We start from the raw sequence: 23,372 nt of genomic DNA on the forward strand, positions 1-23,372 counted from the left end.
ATCCTCAGCAGTGTTGTTGGACTCTATAATAACATGAAGGTGGAAAGTGCAGCACTTGCAGAGAAACAACTTGATGTCACGTTAGTTTGCCAGAGGCAGCCCAGAATGTTACTGCTCTCAGCTCAGAACCTCATTCGATAACGATGAGGGAGAAGGTATAAAATTTTGGCTCTTTCAACAGCTCAATGATAATCAGTTCCTGCTAGAGCCTCAATCCTTCTGATGTAGAACACAAGATTGACCTAGGACACCAGTCCCGATTCAGTGGGTTGCTGGAGATGCACTAGCTGCTGTAAACAAGAGTTGATAAAACATTCTGTATGGATCCTGAGAGAAAGGTTAACGATGGAGTGAACTAGATCTTTGTAGATTTGTATTCCTTTATAAGCAGTGACTGACATGGAACCATGTCTCTGCTGACAGGCTCAGACACCATTAACCACGGCAGATGCTTCAATCCAATTACCCAGATGACACTTTTACTGCAAGTTATATTTCTGCTGGCTGGAATTTTTCTGACTCTTGATGTTATCGCACAAACAAAACCTCTGTATCTTCAACCAATAAGTATTTTTATAGCTGTCTAATAAACCTGCTGAGGATGAAATAAACAGAGGCAGCTAATAACTTTACCCAAACACATATCTGCATATTGAGTTACACAAGAGATGAAGGAGCTTTCAGCGCAATCCCACCTTCAGAGGTCCAATGTTCCACCACCACCACTGCCCTGTCCCTGCCCTCTCTCCCTCCCACCCCACAGCTCCCTTCTACAAGTTTCTCCCACACACCAGCCCCCAGCTCCCTCCCATACCTCAACTTCCTCCCCAGCTCCTTCTCATCCCCCAACTGCATCCCCTCCCCTTCCTCTTCCCACCCCCAGCTCCTACTCCCATCTGCTCCCGTGTTCCAGCTGCACTCTCTCACCAGACTTTCCAATGGAGCCCAATGGCAGTGCAGGAATTGGCTGTGATTCCCAGCACTTACTGGGAGCCCAGACCTGGATCCTGCAGCTGGTTACACTAGGCAGAGGATTCACGTCCAGTCGTTTGGTGGAAGGGAATAAAGGAATAAAGAACAGTAAAACGTTGCAGCAGGTAGTGCTGCTGCCTCAAGTCTCTGCCGTCCCAAATTCAATCCTGACCTAGGATGCTGTCCATGTGGAGTTTGTATGTTCTCCCTGTGACTGAGTGGGCTTGTTCCGGGGTGCTTCAGTTTCCTCCCACATCTCAAAGACGTGGGCTGGTCGGTCAATTGGGCGCTGTAAATGACCCCTTACTGTGGGGGGTGCAGAAGAACTGGGGTGCAGTTGATGGGCAGGTGAGAGAGAATAAGTTGCAGGGGTACAAGGAGTAAGGAGAGGAGGGGTGGGACTAATGGGATTGTCCTGCTGGGAACCGGAATGGACCCAGTGAGCTGAATGGCCTCCTTCTGTGTCAATCAGCAAGTAATAAAGGAAAAAATGAGGCCAGTTACACATACTCAATTATTTGCTGTTTGTTTGTTTCAATTATCTTAAAGCATTTAAAGTGTTTTTAGATGATTTTATTTTCAGTGTTAATAATGCTGGGGCCAGCAATTTGCCAGCTGTGGAAAGCTGCAGGAGTTTCCAGTGGGGGATCTCATGGTCTCGACCAGCCTCCTTCCACAACATTGTTCCAGACACTGCTACTGCTCAGGGCCTTGTCTCTTCACTCTGGTATTGTCCTTGACCAGCAAGGTTGGCCTTCCATGGTCTGCTGAGGGGAGTTATGGCAAGTAACCACGGGCAGTGGGCCCATGGCTGATGTCTCTGGAGTTATGATTCAGCTGGTCTTCAGCAATAGGGCTCACTGCATGTGGACCCAGGCATTGCCCACGGCCAATCCTGGGAAGAGAGGGAAGGTGGGTCGGAGGAAAGAGCTTGGCTAGGGCTCTGGGAACCTCAGACATGAAGCGGAGACCTGGTCAGTTCCTTGCATCTTGCATGTGTGCAATTTGTCCAACATATGGTTCGCCATTTGAAGGAAGATTCACCACTCAGTGGCTGGGACTTCATGAAAAGACACTACTTTGTACCCAGACTCTTCCTTGTCAAGTGATGTGCATGCGTACCTGTGTCTCAGGACAGGGAGCTGTGAACCAATATACACCGAGTACGACTCTCGGAAGGAGAGTGGGATGACTGAGTTCACCTTCCAATGACCACATTCTCATCCTGATTTACAAATTTCTCCTTGGCCTCACCATTCCCTCTCACAAACACTTCCAGTCCTGCCACACTCCAACATCTCTGCTTCTTTCTCATCCCAGTATTTAATTACTACACCATTCAGTTTCCAGAGCCCTGGAGTCCCTCCCAGGACCTTCTCCCTCAAACCAACCCCCTTGATTCTCTGGTCATTGGACCCAACCTCTCCTACTGCAGCCTGGATGTCAGTTTGCACGATATCACTTGTGCGGAACAGTTGTTGAGTAATGAAAAGAAGGTCCGCCCCAGTGTCGCAGAGCTGACGGCGGTGGAGAAGACCGTCACTCCTGAACTCATTAACCCAAGTGAATGGTGGTGTCCTTACCTGCGTAGGTTTGGAACATGCTGAGTTTATTGAGAGAGGAAACAAAGTAAGCATTCACATCAGGCAGAGACCTGCAGTGGGAAAAACAGGGAACTCGCAATTAAATCAAAGGAGGATGTGTGTGTGTGTGTGTGTGTGTGTGTGTGTGTGTGTGTGTGTGTGTGTGTGTGTGTGTGTGTGTGTGTGTGTGTGTGTGTGTGTGTGTGTGTGTGTGTGTGTCTGTGCGCTTACTGAAGATATAACATACTCAAATAAGCACGATATGTGAGGCATTCCCATCTAGCCCAAAAATATCAAGTCTGCTCTAAAAATTACATATCATTCAAAGTTTGATTAAAAATTAAGTTCCTCATTCAAAACAAAGCAATAACTCTGACCACAGCTGTGATTTGCTTGAAATACATGAAAAGCAAATAGCAACTGGTGCTATGCAATTATCAGTGGATAATTGCACAGGAACCAACACATGCAGTCTCCCTCGATGATGAGGGCTCTACAGTTTCCATTGTGTAACTTCAAATTAGTTGTTGGGAATATCTTACCTTCCGTAGCCATTGTCCAAAATGAAGCTCATATTATGGTGACCTGAAATCAGAATTGAGATGTTGAAATGCTATGTCTGTTCCAGCTATGACAATATCCTATTAATGAAACACGTATAAATCTTACCTACGTACGTTCCAGTCATTCTGCAAGTCATAGTGCCTTTTCTACTGTATGTGTAGTCAAGTGTCAAACCATACCTGCAAGTTTAAAGTCTTTCATTGTATTCAACAAAAATATTAATATTGTTATATGTTTATAGGAAGGTGGAACCTATATGGGAAAATAATTCTCCTAGAGCAATATGAAACTCACTATCTGCTGAACCTTGATGAGGCAGAAGGTTTCCTGACAATGTTCCAGCTGACTGGCTGCCTGTCATGAAGTTTCAAAATCTCAGGGGCAAAATAGATCTCAGGGATGAAGCCAGAGCTCGTGACGGTAAAGCAGCTCATTGGATTCAAGGATTAGTCTGGTTTTGCATAGGCGGTGGATCTGAAACTTTTACCTTGCCCCACTGCCCAAGACAAATTCACCCCCATTGGCTGAAGGGTGGAAAGTAAAAGGTAGAGCAGCTTATGGTGCAGGCAGCAGGCCTGAGTGGAGTGCCCAAGGAGTACTGAGTGTCAGTAGTGCCTCCAGTCACCATGGCTTGGACCTTACGGTCAGCAGCAAAGAGACAATGCTGGCTGCCAACCTTAGAAGGAGCTACCTCAAAGATCCAGTGATTGTTGAACACTGGGAATTTAATTCCAACCACAAAATGCACACCAATGAGTTAAGTGTAGAAACAAAGGGACAACTTTGCAGATGGGATTAAGCTAGAAATGCCCCCAGGATTGTAGGAAGCAACTCACAAAGTTCAGAATGATTTAGGAAACATTTAGGAAGAAAATCACTGAGTCACTTTAAGCAGATAGCACAATGGTTCAGACTGAACTAAAGTAGGCTCAATGGAACTTCCTCACCCAAAACCTCACTGCATTTGGAGTTACAAACTCACAAGGTATCCGAGTCCGGATGAAGAAGATCACAGAGCATTCCTCCAGCATAGACTCTAGGATTGGAAAGATGTCAAGTGATTAATCAGACATGGTTAATGGTATTGGTAATTTCTGCTTACAACTAATACTACCAAGGATATTCATTCTAGTTTCAATGAGTTTTGAAAAACAGATAAATATGCATTGGTTGCTGCAATTAACAAACAACAAATGTAGTCATACCCCTTGGACACTTTACAAGAATGTTGCCCGGACCTGACGACCTGAGTTATAGGGAAAGGCTAAGTAGGTTAGGACTTTATTCCCTGGAGCACAGGAAATGAGGAGTGATCTTTTAGAGGTATACAAAATTATGAGGGATATAGATAGGGTGATTGCATGCAGGTGTTTTCCCCTGAGGTTGGGTGAGACAAGAACTAAAGGACATAGGTTTCGGGTGAAAGATCAAATATATAAGGGGAATCTGAGGGGGAACTTCTTCACCCAAAGGGTGGTGCGAGTGTGGAACGAGCTGCCAGTGGAAGTGCTAGATGCGGTTCAATTGTAACATTTAGGAGAAGTTTGGACAGGTACATGGATGGGAAGGGTTTGGAGGGATCTGGTCCGGGTGCAGGTAGATGGGACTAGGCAGAAGATCAGGTCGGCATGGACTAGATGGGCTCAAGGGCCTGTTTCAGTGCTGCAGTTCTCTATGACTCTATCAGTGAGGGAAGGACATAGTCAGGAAAATATAAGGATCTTCTTGAAAAATATCTGGTCCAGTGATCATGCTTGAAGGCACTGAAAGGGCTTTGTCTTGGCTTCCCCTCTCCTCTTGATTAGATGTTTGAAACTTTCAGTAAACAGCACAACATAGAATTCCTTTTCTTCACCATGAACTATGACTGCACATAATCATCAGCTCCAGGATTAAACCATCAAGGTAAAAAATTACAGATCAAACTGTGCCTCTTCATACTGAATGTCAAGCGAACAACTTAGCTGAACCAACCACTAAGCCTGATAGCAAAGCTGCTTTCATTAAACAGACACCAGAGGAACACCAAGGCGTGTCCAAACTGCACTGTGTGTCATTGGGCTGACCTATGCAGTTGATTCACTCGTATATTTTTACCTCAAAATCCTGGTGTTTCCATGACTGGAATCCTTTGGTTTATTACTGCCATAGACATCAGTGAGAATATTCCCTCGGATAGAAATGAGTTGCCCTAGGAACCAGAAGGAAATCGGGAATTGTGAAGGAAGTTGGAAAGGTGAAGAGCTTCGAGAAAGAGCCACAGTTTGCAAAGTTAGAACATCATAATACAGGAACTATTTTTAGAGATGTTGGTTCAAGTCCCACACCAGAAACTCCACACAATCTCGATCAATACTCCAGTGAAGTACACAGAGGGTGTGGCACTGTCAGGAGTACTACCTTCACACTAAAATGATCAATGGAGGCCCCGACTGGCCTCTCAAGTTGATACAAAGATCCCAGGACTGCGAATGAAGGATGGGCCAGTTGTGATGTGCTGAATCAGGAAACTCCTTGGATAATACACAATGATTTTGATCAGACTGTCATGAGGCAGAAACAGCGCCAGGATGGCAGGAGATTGGTAAGAGCATGAAAGACATGGATGAAGGAATTACTGAGTAACTCCTGGTTTTCCATGTTTAACTGCGATTGTGCAGATTCCTGAAGTTGCTGCTGGGTTTGGCCATGTTAACAATCAGTGCTGATCACCTTACTATTCCCACCTCAGAGAGGCAATTTATCATTGAAAGCACAAGGAACTGATAATGCGAGAAGAATCTAGTGTTAGGAAAGACAGTACTCAGCTTCCAATTGGCTACACCTGAACTGTATAGAACATAGAACATAGAACACTACAGCACAGTACAGGCCCTTTGGCCCACCATGTTGTGCTGACCTTTAAACCACACCTAAGACTATCTAACTCCTTCCTCCCACATATCGCCTATTTTAAATTCCTCCATATGCTTATCTAATAATCTCTTGAACTTGACCAACGTATCTGCCTCCACCACCACCCCAGGCAGTGCATTCCATGCACCAACCACTCTCTGGGTGAAAAACCTCCCTCTGATATCTCCCTTGAACTTCCCACCCATTACTTTAAAGCCATGCCCTCTTGTATTGAGCATTGGTGCCCTGGGAAAGAGGCGCTGGCTGTCTACTCTAGCTATTCCTCTTAATATTTTGTATACCTCTATCATGTCTCCCCTCATTGTCCTTCTCTCCAAAGAGTAAAGCCCTAGCTCCCTTAGTCTCTCCTCATAATCCATACTCTCCAAACCAGGCAGCATCCTGGTAAATCTCCTCTGCACCCTTTCCAACACTTCCACATCCTTCCTATAGTGAGGCGACCAGATCTGGACACAGTACTCCAAGTGTGGTCTAACCAAACTTTTGTGGAGCTGCATTATTACCTCGCGGCTCTTAAACTCGATCCCACGACTAACTAAAGCTAACATCCCATAAGCTTTCTTAACTACCCTATCCACCTGTGGGCAACTTTTAGTGATCTGTGGATATGAACCCCCAGGTCCCTCTGCTCTTCCACACTACCTAGAATCCTGCCATTAACCTTGTACTCTGCCTTGGAGTTTGTCCTTCTAAAGTGTACCACCTCACACTTCTCCGGATTGAACTCCATCTGCCACTTCCCAGCCCAGCTCTGCATCTTATCAATATCCCACTGCAATCTTCGACAGTCCTCCACACTATCCACAACACCACCGACCTTTGTGTCATCTGCAAACTTGCTAACCCACCCTTCTATCCCCTCATCCAAGTCATTAATAAATATCATGAAAAGTAGAGGTCCCAATGAGCCAATGAGATTGCTAGTCTCTGCGTTTAAGGACAGGCCCAATCGTTATCCTCTCCTCAGTTAAGACTTGCTCCTAATCATATGCCCTTCCCATGGGAAGGTGGACACACATGCATGCAACATGATGCTGTTGTGGTAAGATCTTGCTCTATGATGGACTGTGAGACTAAGAACATGCTGTGGCACAGACCTGGCAGTCCAGACATTGGTGAAATCTCCTCAATGGATGGGGTATTGTCGTTTGTTGCCTGTGAAAGGAAAAGTCATAAATTAGTGATGGTGTTGAGCCTCAGTTGGAAAGTGCGATTTTGCTTTTTTTTCTGACACCCAGTCTTTCTTGGGATGCAGTGGGGATGAGACGGTTCCTAATTACAGGTGAATGAGCAGCCTTTCAAAATGCAGCCCAGGCAGTGAAGGTAGAAACCTGCCATTTATCCCTTCCACAAGAAGTGGCCCAGTGTCTGACTGCTGGAGGTTTGCTTTCACTAAGTGGGGAAAATGTCTTTCACAGAACATGCATAGAACGTTAGAGCAATAGTACGATGTTGTGCTGATCACGATGCCAATGTATACTAAACGTTCTCTTCCTGTGTATCATCCATATCCCTTGATTCCCTTCTATCTAAAAGCCTCTTAAGCTCCACTGCCTGCTTCCACTGCTACCCCTGGTAACCCATTCCAGGCATTTACCACTCTCTGCATAAAAAAACTTGCCCCTCATGTCGTCTTTAAACTGCCCCCCTCTACCCTTAAAAGCATGGCCTCTGGTGTTTGACATATCCACCCTGGGGAAAAGAATCTGACTGTCTACCCTATTTATGCCTCTCATCATTTTAAAAACCTTTATCATATCTTCCTCTGATGCACTAGAGAGAACAACCCAAATTTGCCCAACCTTTCCTTATCTCTAATCCAGGGTAATCCATCTCTAATTAGAGGGTTTCTCTGATACCCTCTAATCCAGACAGCATCCTGGCAAACCTCTTCTGTACCCTCTCCACAGTCTCCACATCGTCCCTTTCATGGGGCAAGCAGAACTGCACACAATACTCCGAGTGTGGTTTGACTAAAGTTTTATATGGTTGCAGCATGACTTTCTCACTCTTCTCTTCAACACCCCTACCAACCTACTTTCAAAAGCCAATAGTCCCAAAGTATGATTCATTTTTGTTAATTCAGATTACAGTGCAAGTTCTCTGCTTCAAATTTCCCATTATCTTGGCTGATCGGCTATGAGTAGTACACGAGGGTAAAAATGTTTCACTTACATAATAGGTTATCCACTTGTTAACAATAGGAACCCCATCCACACTCACTACAACAAGATACGTGTCTATTGGTAGAGGCCTGAAACAAGGAAGAACATTCATTGAACTCAAAGCAAGAGCTTCTTTAAGGATTACCAAAGCAGATACTTCAAAACAATTTTTTTTTAAATGCTGCAGATGTTGGAAATCTGAAACAAAGCAGATTTCATAGTCAGGGTACAGAAACAGGCCCTTTGGTGCAATGAGTCTGCACTGACCATCAAACACCCATTTACACCAATTCTACACTAATCCCACACATTCCCATCAACTTCCTGCAGATCCCACCTGCACACCAGAGGCAATCTAGTGGTCCATTAATCTTGCAACCCGCATGTCTTTGGGATGTGGGAGGAAACTGGAGCACCTGGAGGAAATCTGCAGGGAGAATGTGCAAATTCAACACAAACAGCACTGGAGGTCAGGGTCGAACCCAGGTTTCTGAAGCAGTGAGCTAGTTGCTCTACTAGCTGTGGCACTGTGCCACCATGGATATTTAGCGTACCTCCCTGTCCTCCCCCTATCCCCATATCTTATAAACTTGTTGTTGTTGGCTTTTCTCAGGTTCCAATGAAAGGTCTGAAATGTTAATTGTTTCTTGATCTGGAGATGTTGCCTGGCCCAAACTCTGTTTCTGGATTTGTTTTGACCAGCTGGTTCCCAAGTCTCCAAATCATGTGCCAGAGGAAATTTTTTTATTCCAAAATAAACCTTATTCATCATAAAAAACAAAGTATATACAACAATAAAACAGTGCAAAACCTTTACATTCTTGTACGGATCAATCATTAGTGTTACCTTTTTATATAAAAAACACAGCACCAATGCCACTTGTGTGGCTCCCTGGGATGCTACGCCAATCTCGTATTTACAATATTTAAGGGGCTTTCTTGCCTGACCCCGTCCCTCACTCTCCAGTGGCAGAAGAACCCTAAACTGTAGTCCTTTCCCACCAAGCCCTTGCGTTGGCCTTCAGTGCGTCCCTCAGCACGTACTCCTGCAGCCTGGAATGTGCCAGTCGGCAGTATTCCCCTACGGACATCTCGCAGTGCTGGGAGACCAACAAGTTTCAGGCAGACCAAAGGGCGTCTTTCACCGAGTTGATGACCTTCCAGCAGCAGTTGATGTCTGTCTCTGTGTGTGTCCCTGGGAACAGCCCGTAGATCAGAGAATCCTCTGTTACGCAGCTGCTGGGGATGAAACGTGACAAGGACCCTTGCGACTTTCGCCACACCCTCCTCACAAACCCACAGCCTGCAAAGAGGTGGGCGACCGTCTCGTCCCCAGCATAGTCCTCCCGGGGGCAGAGCACACTGGGGCTGATGTTTCAACCATGCAGGAAGGATCTGACTGGGATGGCCCCCTCTCACCACCAGCCAAGCGAGGTCTTGGTGCTTGTTGGTGAGTTCTGGCGATGAGGCATTCTGCCAGATGGTCTGGACAGTCTGCTCAGGGAACCACCCCACAGTATCTATTGAGTTCTTCTCCTGCAGTGTCTGCAGGATGTTCTGTGCTGACCACTGCCTGATGGACTTGTGGTCAAAGATGTTGGTCCGAAAGAACTTTTTTACGAAGGACAGGTAGCGCGGCAGCGTCCAGCTGACTGGGCCATTGCGTGGCAATGGGACAAGGCCCATCCTTCGCAACACCGGGGACAGGTAGAATCTCGGTACGTAGTGACGCTTGGTGCCCACGTACTTTGGTTCCACGCACAGCCTGATGCAGCCACAGGCGAAGGTGGTCATCAGAATGAGGGCGACGTTGGGGACACTTTTACCCCCATTGTCCAGGGACTTGTGCATGGTGGCCCTTCGGACCCGCTCCATCTTGGATCCCCAGATGAACCGGAAGACGGCGCGGGTGATTCCCAAGCCAGAGGAGCGAGGAACAGGCCACACCTGCGCCAAGTATAGCAGCCTTGAGAGCGCCTCACACCTGATGACCAAGTTCTTCCCAGTTATCGATAGGGAGCGCTGTTCCCACTGTCCCGGTCTCTGCTTCACCTTCCCAATCTGCTCCCGCCAATTTTTGTTGCACGTCCCGGCCCCTCCGAACCAGATCCCCAGCACTTTCAGGTAGTCAGGCCTGACAGCGAAGGGGATGTTGGATCAGTCAGGCCAGTTGCAGAAGAGCATGGCCTTGGTCTTCGTGCGGTTAACTCTGGCCCCTGATGCCAACTCAATCCGGTCGCAGTTGCTGGTCAATCTGTGAACTGACCTTGGGTCCGAGCAGAAGATGGCGACGTCGTCCATGTACAGAGAGGTTTTCACCTGGGTGACCTCACTGCCTGGCAACATCACCCCTCTGATGCTCTCATCCTTCCTGATGGATTCAGCAAAGGGTTCTATGCAGCACATGAACAAGACAGGAGAGAGAGGGCAGCCCTGCCTGACTCCAGACTTGATGGGGAAGCTGTCTGTTTCCCACCCATTGATTTGGACTACGCTACTGATGTCTGTGTAGAGCAGCTGGATCCAATTCCTGATTCCCTCCCCAAAGCCCATTTTGGAGAGCACATCCAACATGGACGTGTGTGATATCCTGTCGAATGCCTTCTCCTGGTCCAAGCTGACCAGGCAGGTGTCCACCCCTCTGTCCTGCATGTAGGTGATGGTGTCCCTGAGCAGTTCGAGGCTGGCAAAGACCTTCCTGCCAGGTACAGCACAGGTTTGGTCCGGGTGGATCACCTGTCCCAGAGCAGACTTGACCCTGTTGGTGATGGCCTTGGACAGGATCTTATAATCCACATTCAACAGTGAGATGGGTCTCCTGATGTCCACCATCTCCCCCTTCTGCTTGTAGATGAGGGTAATGGTGCCCTTCCTCATGGATTCTGACATGCTGCCAGACAGAAGCATAGCATTGTACACTTCCAGCAGGTCTGGGCCCATCCAGTCCCACAGAGCTGAGTACAACTCTACCGGTAAGCCATCGCTTCCAGGAGTTTTATTCGAATCAAAGGAACGGACAGAGCCAGTCAGTTCCTCCAGGGTCGGTGGTTGGTCCAGACTCTCCCGCTTGCTGTCATCTAAGACCTCCGTGATAGAGGACAGGAAGTTCTGGGAGGTGGTGCTGTCTTTGGCCTTTTTGTCATACAGACTGGCATAGAAGGATCTGCAGGTCCTTAATGTGTCCGTCTGCGAGGATGTTACTGAGCCGTCCTCTTCCTTGAGGCTGTGGATCATAGAGCTTCCCCTGTGCACCTTTTGGAAGAAGAAACATGAGCACCTCTCATCCTGCTCCACGGAGCAGACTCTGGATCGGAAGATAATCTTGGAGGATTCGGAGGCATGGAGCAGGGCTTGCTGGCTCTTTGCCTCTCAGAGTTCCTCTCTCACATCCACCCCCTCGACTGCAGAAGGAGAAGTTGCTGCAGGTCTGTCTGGAGTTGGCACAGTTCCCTCTGACTCTGTCTTGCTTACTGAACCCCTCTGCAGATGAAGAAACTCTTGATGTTCTCCTTTGTCGCTTCCCACCAGTGCACAGAGGAGTCAAAGAGGGGTTTCATGGTTCTCCACCCAGCATAATCCCTCTTTAGTTCCTCAATGCTCTCTGGGGTCAGCAGCTTGACATTCAACTTCCACGTTCTCCTGCCTGCCTTCTGGTCTCCCTGTAGGTGACAGGATGCCTGAAGGAGATGGTGGTCAGAGAAGAACACCGGCGTGACATCTGTGGATTTGATAATGACTGGCTACAACACGAAGAGGAAGTCAATCCAGGACCAGGCTGAGCCGTCCGAACTCGACCAGGTGTGTTGCAGCTGTGCTCCGCCTGCAGGGGTGCTGAAGGCGTCGCGCAACTTGGCATCCTTTACCGTTTCCATCAGGAGTCTGGACGTGCTGTCCAGTCTGCTGTCGGCACTGCCAGATCGTCCAGCTGCATCGATGATGCAGTTGAAGTCATCGGCCAGAACGACCTGCCAGGACGTCGCCAGCAGCGGTGGGAGCTGCTGGAGAACGGCCAGCTGCTCGATCAGCACGGGCGAGGTGTACACGTTAATTAACCAGAGTGGAGTGTTCTGGTACATCACATTTGCCACGAGGAGCTGAATCACCCCCCCCCCCCCCCCGACCCCCCCACCTCTCTGACCTTGGTGATTGAGAAGTTGCCCCACTGCATCAGAATCCCCAGGCCGGAAGAGCGACAATCATTGCCCCCTGACCACACCAACAGTCCATGGGACCACCATCGCGACCACCTCCGACAGTTGCGGAGGTGCAGCAGCCTGCACTCTTGCAAGAAAGTCACATCCGCCTTGACCTTGGCGAGGAACTGCAAGGCGTTAATGCATCGTGCAGTGCTCTTCACACTGCGCACGTTTAGAGATGCCAGTTTTATCTCTCCGTGGCTCTTTTGGAGTTCAGTACCACCTTCACAGTCCATTTTCATTTGTCCTGGGCCCTCATGCCCACAGCTTTGGTGAACTGCCTCACCGATTCCGGGCTCAGATATTGGGAGTGGTCTCCCCCTGGGTGTGGGGTCCCTTGTGACGAGGCTGGAGGTGTCTCTGGGGGGGCGAGGAATCTGTCTGTGCCCCTGTCCTTTTCTCTGGTGGTCCAGTTTCCTTCCTGTCCCGGTGTTGGGGTGCATTGGAGGCGGTTCTGCTCCCGGTCTTCCGGAGCTGGGGGTCAGCAGGCAGGGTTCTTCCCTCGCTTCTTCCTGTCTGTTGTTTCTCTTCGGTTTCCCTTCTCCATTTTGCCACTTCCTCTGCCTCTGTCGTTGGCTTCCCCTGCTGCTTTCATCCTTTGACGAGGAAAAGTTGCTGGTGTCCATCTGCTGCATTATTCTTTGCTTTCCAGTCCCCTTGTCTTCCTCTTGGGTGGCGTCTTTTGTGCCTTCTTCCTCTTCGTCACCTGCCATTCTCTTCCATGTCCCTCCTCCACTCCCTCGTCCATTGACTCCCCCTCTTGGGGAGGGGGCTGGGGGTCCGAGGCTGAGGGTTGGGAGCTCAAAATGATCAGGCTGTCCTCACCCCTCCTGGTCTTGGTCTCTTCTGAGGCCCCTGTACTGGTGGAGAGTATGTCAGTGTTCCTCAGGGTGTTGTTGGTTCTGACACCCTCTCTTATTGCCTGTGCATACATACAGGCCCGTTTTGGGCAGGCCTTGTAGAGGTGGCCTGCTTCCCCACACAGTTTGCAACATTTGCTTTCCCAACAATCTTTTGTGTAGTCACCTTCCTGCTTGCAGTTCTTGCAGATGACTGTGCTGCACTGGGTCGCCACGTGTCTGGATTTGTTGCGGTTGTATCCATGGTTCCCTCCAATGGCAAACACTGAGGCAAGTGGATGATGGATCTGTTTGCATCCACTCTCAACTTGACCGTCACCTGGCGCTTGCTGGTCCAGATCCCAAACAGGCCTTTGATGTCGACGCAGCTTCTCACTCCGTCCATGTGACGAGCCAGGAAGGTGACTACATCCACCATGGGCACATGTGGGTTAAACATGTGAACTGTTACCACACGTTCCTTCTGGGTGGGGAGGGTGAAGGGTGGCCGCACCTTCAGCAGTGACAGTGGAGCTTCATTCCCCTTCTCCCGAAAGTCCTGCAGCAGCTTCTGCCATCCTGTCGGGTGCTTGAAGGTAATGTCGAAGTATCCGTTACTCGTGAAGTCCTGGAGGCAGTATATGTCCATCACCTCAAACTTGCACGTATCCAGCAAGACCTTTCTGATGAGGAGGTCCCTTCTGAAAGGGTTCCCATCGCTGAGATCCTTCATCATCACTCTGATGGTATTGTGGATCCCTCCTCCCGAGGTGTTTGTCGCTACCGCCATCCTGATGTGGTTGTTTGCTGAACAGAGGAGTTAGACTGGTTTCCCAATCAGCATTAGGGTCCTCCTCTGTGTCAGCAGGTTAAGCTCTCATCGGGCAGCTGCTTGATCGTGAAGAGTCCTCGATGTCTTTCCTTCAATGTCGGTGTCTGCAGAGATCCGCCATGAATCCATCCTGGAACCTCGGCCCTCCTGATCACCGATGATTCCCTGCCACCCAGGGCAAACTGCCCAGTAAGGAACTGGCCTCTCTGTGGTTTAGGACTGGCTGCAGACTGTAGCTCTGCAGCCCCTCCCACACCGGTGGGTTCTACAAGAGTTTAATCAGCTAAAAGGGAACTCGGGAAAGAGAGAAACAACAGAGATAGATTGGCTGAATGCTCTTCCTGCACTCTGTAGGGATTTAACCAGGTGGGAGTTGTCTACTCAAATGGGTTATAATTGATACTAAGGAACATCAAGATGCAAATGGGGACAAATTGTATAAAACAACATGTGTGAGGAAAGGGATGCTGGGAAACAGTTAAGCCCAGCATGAAATGCTGAACAGATAGTTACCACCACATGACTAGAGGTAGGGTTGAAGTGACACAGCAGTGCGTCTGTTGGGTATAAACTTAGCAAGGTCAAAGTGCACAGATCAGAGTTCACAAAGTCTGGGATACAACAACCCAAGGACATGTAGTTGTCAAGATGATACCACCTCAAGAGCTCCAGCTGAGAGGAAATGCAATCACTGCTGATGGTGTAATGAATGGAGATTGAAGGTGCACAAGTGGAGTTGCCTCAGTAAAGCAGCTAACATAATCAAAGACCCCACCTGCCCCAGACATTCTCTCTTCTCCCAACTTGGGCAGAAGATACAAAGAAAGCACGTTCCACCAGGCTCAAGGACAGCTTCTATCCTGCTGTTATATGACTATTGTACAGTCCCTTAGTACGATAAAATGGACTCTTGACCTCACAATCTACCTCGTTATGGCCTTGCACTTTATTGTCTGCCTGCACTGCACTTTCTCTGTAACTGTAACACTTTATTCTGCATGCTGTTATTGCTTTTTCCTTATACTACTCAGTGCACTGTTGTAATGAAAAGATCTGTATGGATGGCATGCAAAACAAAGTTTTTCAATGTACCTCAGTACATGTGACAATAATAAACCAATTTACCAATTTAATCTGTAGCACTCCAAATGATTGTTGAGTTTATGCCAGGCTGACATGTATGAAGGGGCTTGTGATTTGAACCTTGGGAAGCGGTCTCTCATATCACAGAGAGATTGTCTTCCACTGGTTGAAGTTAAAGATTGCTTGAGGTTTGGCTACAAGACCTTGTATTGAGAGTTTGTGTGAAATGCTTCATTAAACTATCCTGATGCAGGTTTTTGACCCAGTGCTGACAAATCCTTTCCCCCACAGATGCTCTTTGACCCCCTGAATTCCTCCGGCAGATAGTTTGGTCCTCCAGATTCTGGCATCTGCAATCTCTTGTGTCTCCACTACACTATTGTTTGCACCGTATTTGCAGACTGAGTCACATTATTGTGTAAGTGAACTACCTGGTGTAGCAAACAATCTGTGTTTCGTGGCTGGAATCCCTCTCCACATCACAGGGGATGGACCTGGTTTCTGACACCAGATGCACGCTGTTGCCCAACTTTTCATCTTCTGCTCCAAAGTCAAACTGGTTCTCCCCTGAGAATCCTGTCAAAACATCCATAGTGGATTAGTAGCAGTGGGAGGGAGGTTCATCAACTAGCTCAGTGCGAAGGAGGAGAATCTTCCTTACCCTGCCCTTTGATCGTCAGCCTTGTTGCTCCATTCTGGCTGCCGTGGTGAGGATAGACGTCAAAAACTTTTGGAACAGCTTGGGAACCTGAAAAATAAGTAAGTACATCAATACACAGGGAGAGAAGAAACGTTAGAGAGTAGGGCATTTGGTATTGGTTTATTATTGTCACATGTACCAAGATACAGTGAAAAGCTTTTGTTTGCGTGCCATCCGGACAGTTCATTCTGTACTTAAGTACATCGATGTAGTATAAAAGGAAAACAGAATGCAGAATATAGTGTTACAGTTACAGAGAAAGTTAAACAGAGGAAGTTAAGCAGAGACGGACAGAAGAGGAAGTGAAATGGGGAGAATGATGGCTAAGGGAGAGAGAGAGAAAATTGATAGAGGAAGAGGGGCATTATAAACAGAGATAAGGAGACGATAATTTAGATATAATGAGATGGGGAAAAGGGAGATGATCTATGTAGAGAATTGGAATACCTCCTTTAATAAGATGTCTTCATAAGAGTACAGTTTGACACTCAATAAATGTGATTTTGACAACACTTGCTGATCTTTAGTTACCTGCCAACTGCAATGACCAGAGACTGAGAGATATCAGTAGACTCCACGGCACAAGCCAGTCACTCATCCTGCCCCACGGCTCCCGATCCCTTCAGCTTCTGAATGCTGCAATCAGAGAACGCATTAACCACATCAGACAAAAGTCAAGCACTGGAGATTCTACCCATCTGAATATAAGCAGGACATGCTGGAAATAGTCACTATCCTGATGCAGGGTTTTGACCCAAAATGTCAATAATTACTTTCCCTTCACAGATGTGCTTGACCTGCTGAGTCAGGCAGCATCTGTGGAGAAACAGAGCTAACACTTAAGGTCAGAAATGGAATAAGTAACACATAGACAGACAGCAGAGGTAGAGTGGCAAAATACCCTCTGCCTGTGCTCTGTATGTTTTTAACCAGCGAGTTGTTTATTGAAGTGTGTTATAATTAATATCAAGCAATATCAAGTTGCAATTAGGAACAAATTGTATAAAACAGCACATCTTAAATGGAACAGGGAGTGGTGGGAAGTGAACACAGAACATAGAACAGAGAACATGCACAGTGCAGGCCCTTCAGCCCACGATGTTGTGCTGACATTTTATCCTGCTCTCAGATCTATCTAACCCTTCCCTCCCACGTAGCACTCCATTTCTCTATCATTCATGTGGCCATCTAAGAGTCTCTTAAATGTCTCTAATGTATCTGCCCCCACAACCAGTGCCGGCAGTGTGCTCCATGCATCCACCACTCTCTGTATAAAAAACTTACCTCTGACATCCCCCTTATACCTTCCCCCAATCATCTTAAAATTATGCCCCTCGTGTTGGCCATTTTCGCCCTGGGAAAAAGTCTCTGACTGTCCACTCGAACTATGCCTCTTATCATCTTGTACACCTCTATCGTCACCTCTCATCCTCCTCCTCTCCAAAGCGAAAAGCCCTAGCTCACTCAACCTATCCAAATAATACAAATGGAAAGATCTGGGATAGGCTGGAAGCTGGAGAGGTGAACTAACAAAAAGAAAAATCATGCAATGTGACAGGGAGTTGGAGGAGAGATGAAGCCAAAGCTAAGCCCAGAGGATGTGTCACTGGAAGAAATGGAATCTTTATTCCTGGTGGATGTAAAAACAGAAGAGATTAAAATCCGAAATTGTTGAACTTGGGGAGGACTTTTGAATACTGAAGTAACAGAAAATGCTGGAAACATTCAGCATGTCAGGCAGCATCTGTGGAGAGAGAGAGACAAAGATAATGCTTCAGGTCAGAACAAAAGAAGGGACTCTTTATTCTGATGAATGGTCTTCAACCTGAAATATTAACTCTTTATCTTTTCACAGATGCAGCCTGACCTGTTGAGTATCTCCAACATGTAAAAGCTCTGAAATGCAGGTCAGAGCTGTAGAGAAAATGACCAGAGGATCAGGCAGTGTAAATGGAGAGAGGAAATCTGAGTTAATATTACAGATGGATAACCAACAGCAGAACTGGCCAGTCCTGATTAAAGCAAAAAAAGGTGAGTTACCGAAACTTATGGAATTCGCTATTGAGTCTCGAAGGCTGCAACTGCCCACACTGAAGATGAGGTGCTGTCCCTTGAGCTTACACTGAGCTTTGTTAAAACTCTGCAGAAAGGTCCAAGTGGGTGTAGGAGGACAATTAAAGTGACAGGCAACAGGAAGCTCAGGGTCATCCCTGGAGACTGAAGACAGGTGTTCTGCAAAGTGATCACCCAATTTGCGTTTGGTTTCTCCAGTGTAGAGAAGACCACATCATGAGCAGTGACTGCAGAATGGAAAAAGTGCAAGTGAATCACTGCTTCACCTGAAAGGTTTGTTTGGGTTCCTGGATGGTGGGAGGAGAACAGGTGAAAGGACAGGTGTTACACCTCCTGAGGTTATATGGGAAAGTGCTCTGAGAAGCGGACTGGTTGACGGAGAAGGAACAGCAGGCCGGGGAATTGTAAAGCTTGGAATGGGAGCGGAGGAACGTGTCTCGTGGTGGAACCTTCAAAGGATGATCTGTTGAATGTGGAAGTTGATGGCCTGGAAAGTGAGGGCCAGGAATTCAATCCTTGGTTGATTCTGGAGGAGAAGGTTGGAGAGCTGAGATGCAGGAAATAGATGAGATGCAATCACGGACTCTGCCAACTACGGCAGATGGAAAGCCATGATTCAGGCTGTAGTTCATTTCAGAGGCACCTGTAAAGGAGATCTCATCATTGGAGCAGCTATGAGAGATGGAGCAACTGGGAGTCCTTACAGGAGGCAGGGTGGGATGAACCATAGACAAGATAGTTTTTGGAGTCTATGGGTTTGTAGTGTTTATCACTAACCTATCCCCTGAGACAGAGTGTTTCCAGCATTTTCTGTTTCTGTTATTTGCAGTGTTTTTGATTTTAATTTACTATGAAAGGCTAAGATGTACTTTGGAAAGACGTGTTGTTCCAAAAGTTTAAGTTAAGCTTAGATGGAACAGAATGGGAGGCCAAAGACAGAGAGATCAGAGTGGGAGTGGGATAGATAATTAAAGTGACAGGCGACCAGAAACTTTTGTGCACAGGTGTTCTGCAGGACAATCACCGAACCTGTAGCCTCCCTGATTTACTCCAATTGTCCTCTCTTAACTTCTCCACCATCCGGGCCATGCCCTCTTCTCAATGCTGCCGTCAGGCTGGAGGTACAGGAGCCTGAAGACCCATATCTCAAGGTTCAACCACAGCTTCTTCCTCACTGCCATCAGGTTCTTGAACTGACCTGAAAAACCCTAACACTACCTTGGACTATATCTTTTGTCCCTCTCTCAATCTTGCACTAGTTATGTTGTGTTTATTTTGTTGTTTATTTTGCCCATGTGTAAGTCATTTATAATTTATGTTAATTTAAGTTTATGCTAACTTATTTTGTCTCCGTTTTGTAATGTACTCTGCAAAGAAGCTAATTTTCAAGGCATTTATAGCCTGTGTACGCATGCCGATGACAACGTGAACTTGAACTGGGACTTGGTCGCTAACTTTTCATAACCAGCTAAATCTCAAGTGCTGCTGAGAAGCCTCTGACCTGACTGGGTAATCTAAAGTCAAAGTCCTGCAGATGTTGGATGCTGAGATAATGTGACCTTGCATCATATCTGGCCAGTTCTGGATCAAACTGGGAAGTCTGGTTACCTGAAATTACTGAATTTGATGCTAAGTCCAGGGGCTGAAAGGTGCCCAGATTGAAGATGAAGAGCAACAGATAAACAAGTTTTAAAGCAGACAGGACTGATGGTGTGGCCAGTTCTGATGTAAAACCATCAACCTGTAACATTAGCTCAGTGTTTTTCTCATCACAGATGCTGCCTGACCTGTTGAGTATCTGCAGCATTTTTGTTTTTTAATGGTGGTGGATGGGTATCCTCACATCACACATTGTGCTCACCATATGGAAGGTATATGGAAGGAGCTGCAGAGGAAGTGGTAGAGGTGGATACATAATGTTCAAAAGACATTTAGACGAGTACATAGATTGGAAAGGTTTACAGCGATATGGGCCAAATGCAGGCAAATAGGACTCGCTCAGGTAGACAACTTGGTCGGCATGGACAAGTTGGGCCAAAGTACCTGTTTCCGTGCTGCATTGATTCTATACCTGGCAATACATTTGCCTGCTGAGAACAACAGCTTAATGTAGAATACACTGCTAACAGACTTTTAAAACTTGCTAATACTTTTGATAACCAAGTGTTTTTTGCTGCAAAAACAGAAGTAAAAATGAATCATCCTATTGATGGAAGTGATATACAAAATTAGGTGTATTCATTTTCTTAAACTACATACAATACTTATTGTACCTTAAATATTTTATATCCATTAACTTTTCCGATATAACAAGGTATTTCTGCTGCAACGGTACTGCTGTATGACTGGAGCCCAGCAACATTTCACAGGTATTGATAGGAGCCCTGTCCACCCACCCAGACTTCCCCCTCTCTGTTCTGCTAGGACCTGACCACATGAGGTACTGCTCTTTTGGGCAAGGTCGACATCCATCACTTTGGTCCATCTGAAAACGCTGCATAACTTCAGGTGAATCCCAAATTTCTCGAGCTCATTTCAATGACATTCACTTGCAAAATGTTTGCATGGGGTGAGCAGTACTTCAGCAACTGCCCAGAGTTACAAACTGCATCCAAGGGTATTCGGCCAACCTCTGTATTTGTTTTGCATCAAATACCAGAACCACCTTGATAAGTGACAGTTCTGGCTGTGTGACCTCTGGCCCTGATTATGGATCTTTCTCCTCACACTAGTATTCTTGAAATTTCTCTGTGTTTTTTCCTAAACACTGCCTGAAGAAATGCATCTTCACAATGCAAGCCTAATCCAAAGGAGTGTTGTCTGACTGAAGATTGGAAACACAACACATATCAACAGACCTAAGCTTTTATCAGTGGTTTGGGATTGTTGGCAATACTAGTATAAAGAAATGTGTCTATTACTGAATGTCAGGTGAGATTTCCAATTTGCACTCAATGAACTCATGGCTGTTGGAATCAGAACCAAGTTTAATATCACTGACTTATATGATGTGAAATTTGTTGTTTTGTGGCAGCAGTACAGTGCAAAGACATAAAAAGACTATAAATCACAAAAATAAATATATAGTGCAAAAAAATGGAATAACAAGATAGTGTTCATGGATTCATGGACCGCTGAGAAATCTGATGGTGGAAGGGAAGAATCTTACTGTTCCTGGCATGCTCTGCATGGTAAAGCATTTCTCCAGACCACAAATTCTATCTTGTTTCTGCTGGTTGTGGGCACAGGACACTTTTTCAGATCAATCTGTTGTTTCTCTGCAAAGACTGCTTTGAAACATAGTTCGCATGTTGGGCAATGGTAGAACTCTTTTTTTGATTGCAGCCATGAAGTTGTCAATTTGAGAGAAATGAGTGCACCACTAACTGCAAGCCAGACTAACGACGTGCGCATTTCATGTTAAATGCACCAGATTACAGGCAGCTCCCTTAGAACCTTAGATTGTGTGCAAGTGCAGGATGTGGCATCATCCGTCCCTATCCTGGACACCTGCCAAATTCTATCAAAATTTGTCAGGCATTTGATGGCAGCTTGTAACACTCACATCAATCAGAATTTTAAGAATAGCATGAAACTAAAGAAATGACCCACACGGTTACAGGAACAATATGCCGAAACTGAGGATCTCTGCCACCTAATTAGCGTAGTGGTTAGCATAATGTTATTACAATGCCAGCGATCAGGGTTCAATTCCCGCCACTGTCTGTAAAGAGTTTGTACGTTCTCCCCATGACTGCGTGGATTTTCTCCGTGTGCTCTGGTTTCCTCCCATATTCCAATGATGTACGGTTTAGTAGGTTAACATGGGTGTAATTGGACACCGAGGACTCATTGGACCGGAATAGCCTGTTACTGTGCTGTATAAATAAAATTTTAAAAGTATATTCTTATCAAATGCAATAAATACTGGAGACACAAGAGATTCTGCAGATGCTGGAATCTGTAGCAACACACACAAAATGCTGGAGGAACTCAGCAGGTCCTGTCAATTCATTTCCGGGTATTTCAAAAACACTGAGTAATTAATCTTGCAAAGATAGTTGGCAGAATGAAGAGGTGTGGAATCTCTCTTTGAATGTACTCCTTAGACCTTCAATTTCTTGTTCAGTGTGTTTGTACTTGAGAATGTCCAATGTTCAAATTGTGCCACAGTTTGAGAGTTACGATTCTCAGGGCTGCGCTGGAACATAGATGTAATAGTTGTATGACATTTTTCTTTTGATTTCAGACTAGATTTTGTTTTGTGTTTGGTGTTTTGATCTGACTTTAAGTGATCACCTACACACCACTGAAGAGTACGATCAAAGGCCACAGCACAGTATGTGTTTTCTTGGGATATTGCTTTAAAACACTGCCATATTTAACAGTTTGTGCCCTTTCACCGCACTGTGTACTTCACTACACTGTACATAAGTGGGGAAGTAACCTGTGGTAACTATTAAAGTGAATGTTAAACTGTTGTGTGTAAGTAAATAATTCAAATCATGTGTATGGAGAATGTTAGCAGTCAGATACTGGGGCTTTATTCCAGTGCATGACAGGAGGCACTACAGTTCATTGCTTCAGTTTCTGATATGACTGGGTTCTGCTGCAGGGCCCTGTGGATCAGGGACTGAATAGACAAAATGCAAATCCCGGGAGCAGATGAGAAAGGGGCTGATGACTCCAGGAGTGGCTGAGACAAGAGGAGGTGAACTGAGAGCCAATAGCAGCTAAGATGGAATCCAGACACCCTGGGAGCAGTCAAACGGGGGAATTGCAGAAACCCTGGCAGCAGCTGAGAGGAAGAGGATAGACTCTCCAAGCAGCAGCGAGAAGAGGGCCAGAGATCCCAGGAGCAGCTGAGAGGGGGTACCAAAGACACTGGAGAGAGATGAGAGAGAGGCTTAGAGAGACCCTGGGTGCAACCAGAAATGAAGGACCAGTCCAGAGACCATGAGAGTTGGAGCAGTTCAGACAAACTGGCTCATTGAGATAGAAGCCTGATGTGGCAGTATCCACAATATTGTAACTTAAGTTGTACCTTAAACACCACTGATTATCCCAAGCAATACTATTTGCTTTTCTGTCCAATAGTAGGTATATTTCAAACATTTGCCTCAATCTCCTGATCCACCTCCATCTATCCAGTAACCATGGTCCAAGAACAATTATAACTTACAATGGCAGTCCCCTTCACAGGGAAGTCCTGAGGAGCCCATTCAGTTCCTCAAGCCTGTCTCACCATTCAAAGTCATCGCACCTAGTTTGTACCATAATTCATCCAGTCCTCTGTCTTCATCACCTCCTGTACTCTATTGAGCAGGAATGTATTGTTCAGATTTTAAATGGAACCCCAGCATCTCCTAGGGGAGAGTACCACATTTCCACCACTCCTTGCATAAAGTGTTCCAATCCCTCTGCTGAACAATGTGGCTCTGATTTTAAG

The 23,372-nt window shown here is 46.4% G+C and overlaps 1 protein-coding gene across 1 annotated transcript in view; it reads right to left on the reverse strand.

Annotated features, from left to right (window-relative positions):
• Window positions 1–23,372, reverse strand: part of LOC127574488 (fibrocystin-L-like) — a 140,967-nt gene that overhangs the window by 108,036 nt on the left and 9,559 nt on the right. The window contains 9 exon segments of the mRNA XM_052023512.1: window positions 2,556–2,626; window positions 3,098–3,140; window positions 3,225–3,298; window positions 4,102–4,155; window positions 5,217–5,310; window positions 7,133–7,190; window positions 8,211–8,289; window positions 15,582–15,726; window positions 15,812–15,898. Coding sequence (XP_051879472.1) covers window positions 2,556–2,626; window positions 3,098–3,140; window positions 3,225–3,298; window positions 4,102–4,155; window positions 5,217–5,310; window positions 7,133–7,190; window positions 8,211–8,289; window positions 15,582–15,726; window positions 15,812–15,898 — 705 coding nt within the window.

Source organism: Pristis pectinata, chromosome 9 (genome assembly GCF_009764475.1).
Source record: "Pristis pectinata isolate sPriPec2 chromosome 9, sPriPec2.1.pri, whole genome shotgun sequence".
Classification (NCBI taxonomy): domain Eukaryota; kingdom Metazoa; phylum Chordata; class Chondrichthyes; order Rhinopristiformes; family Pristidae; genus Pristis; species Pristis pectinata.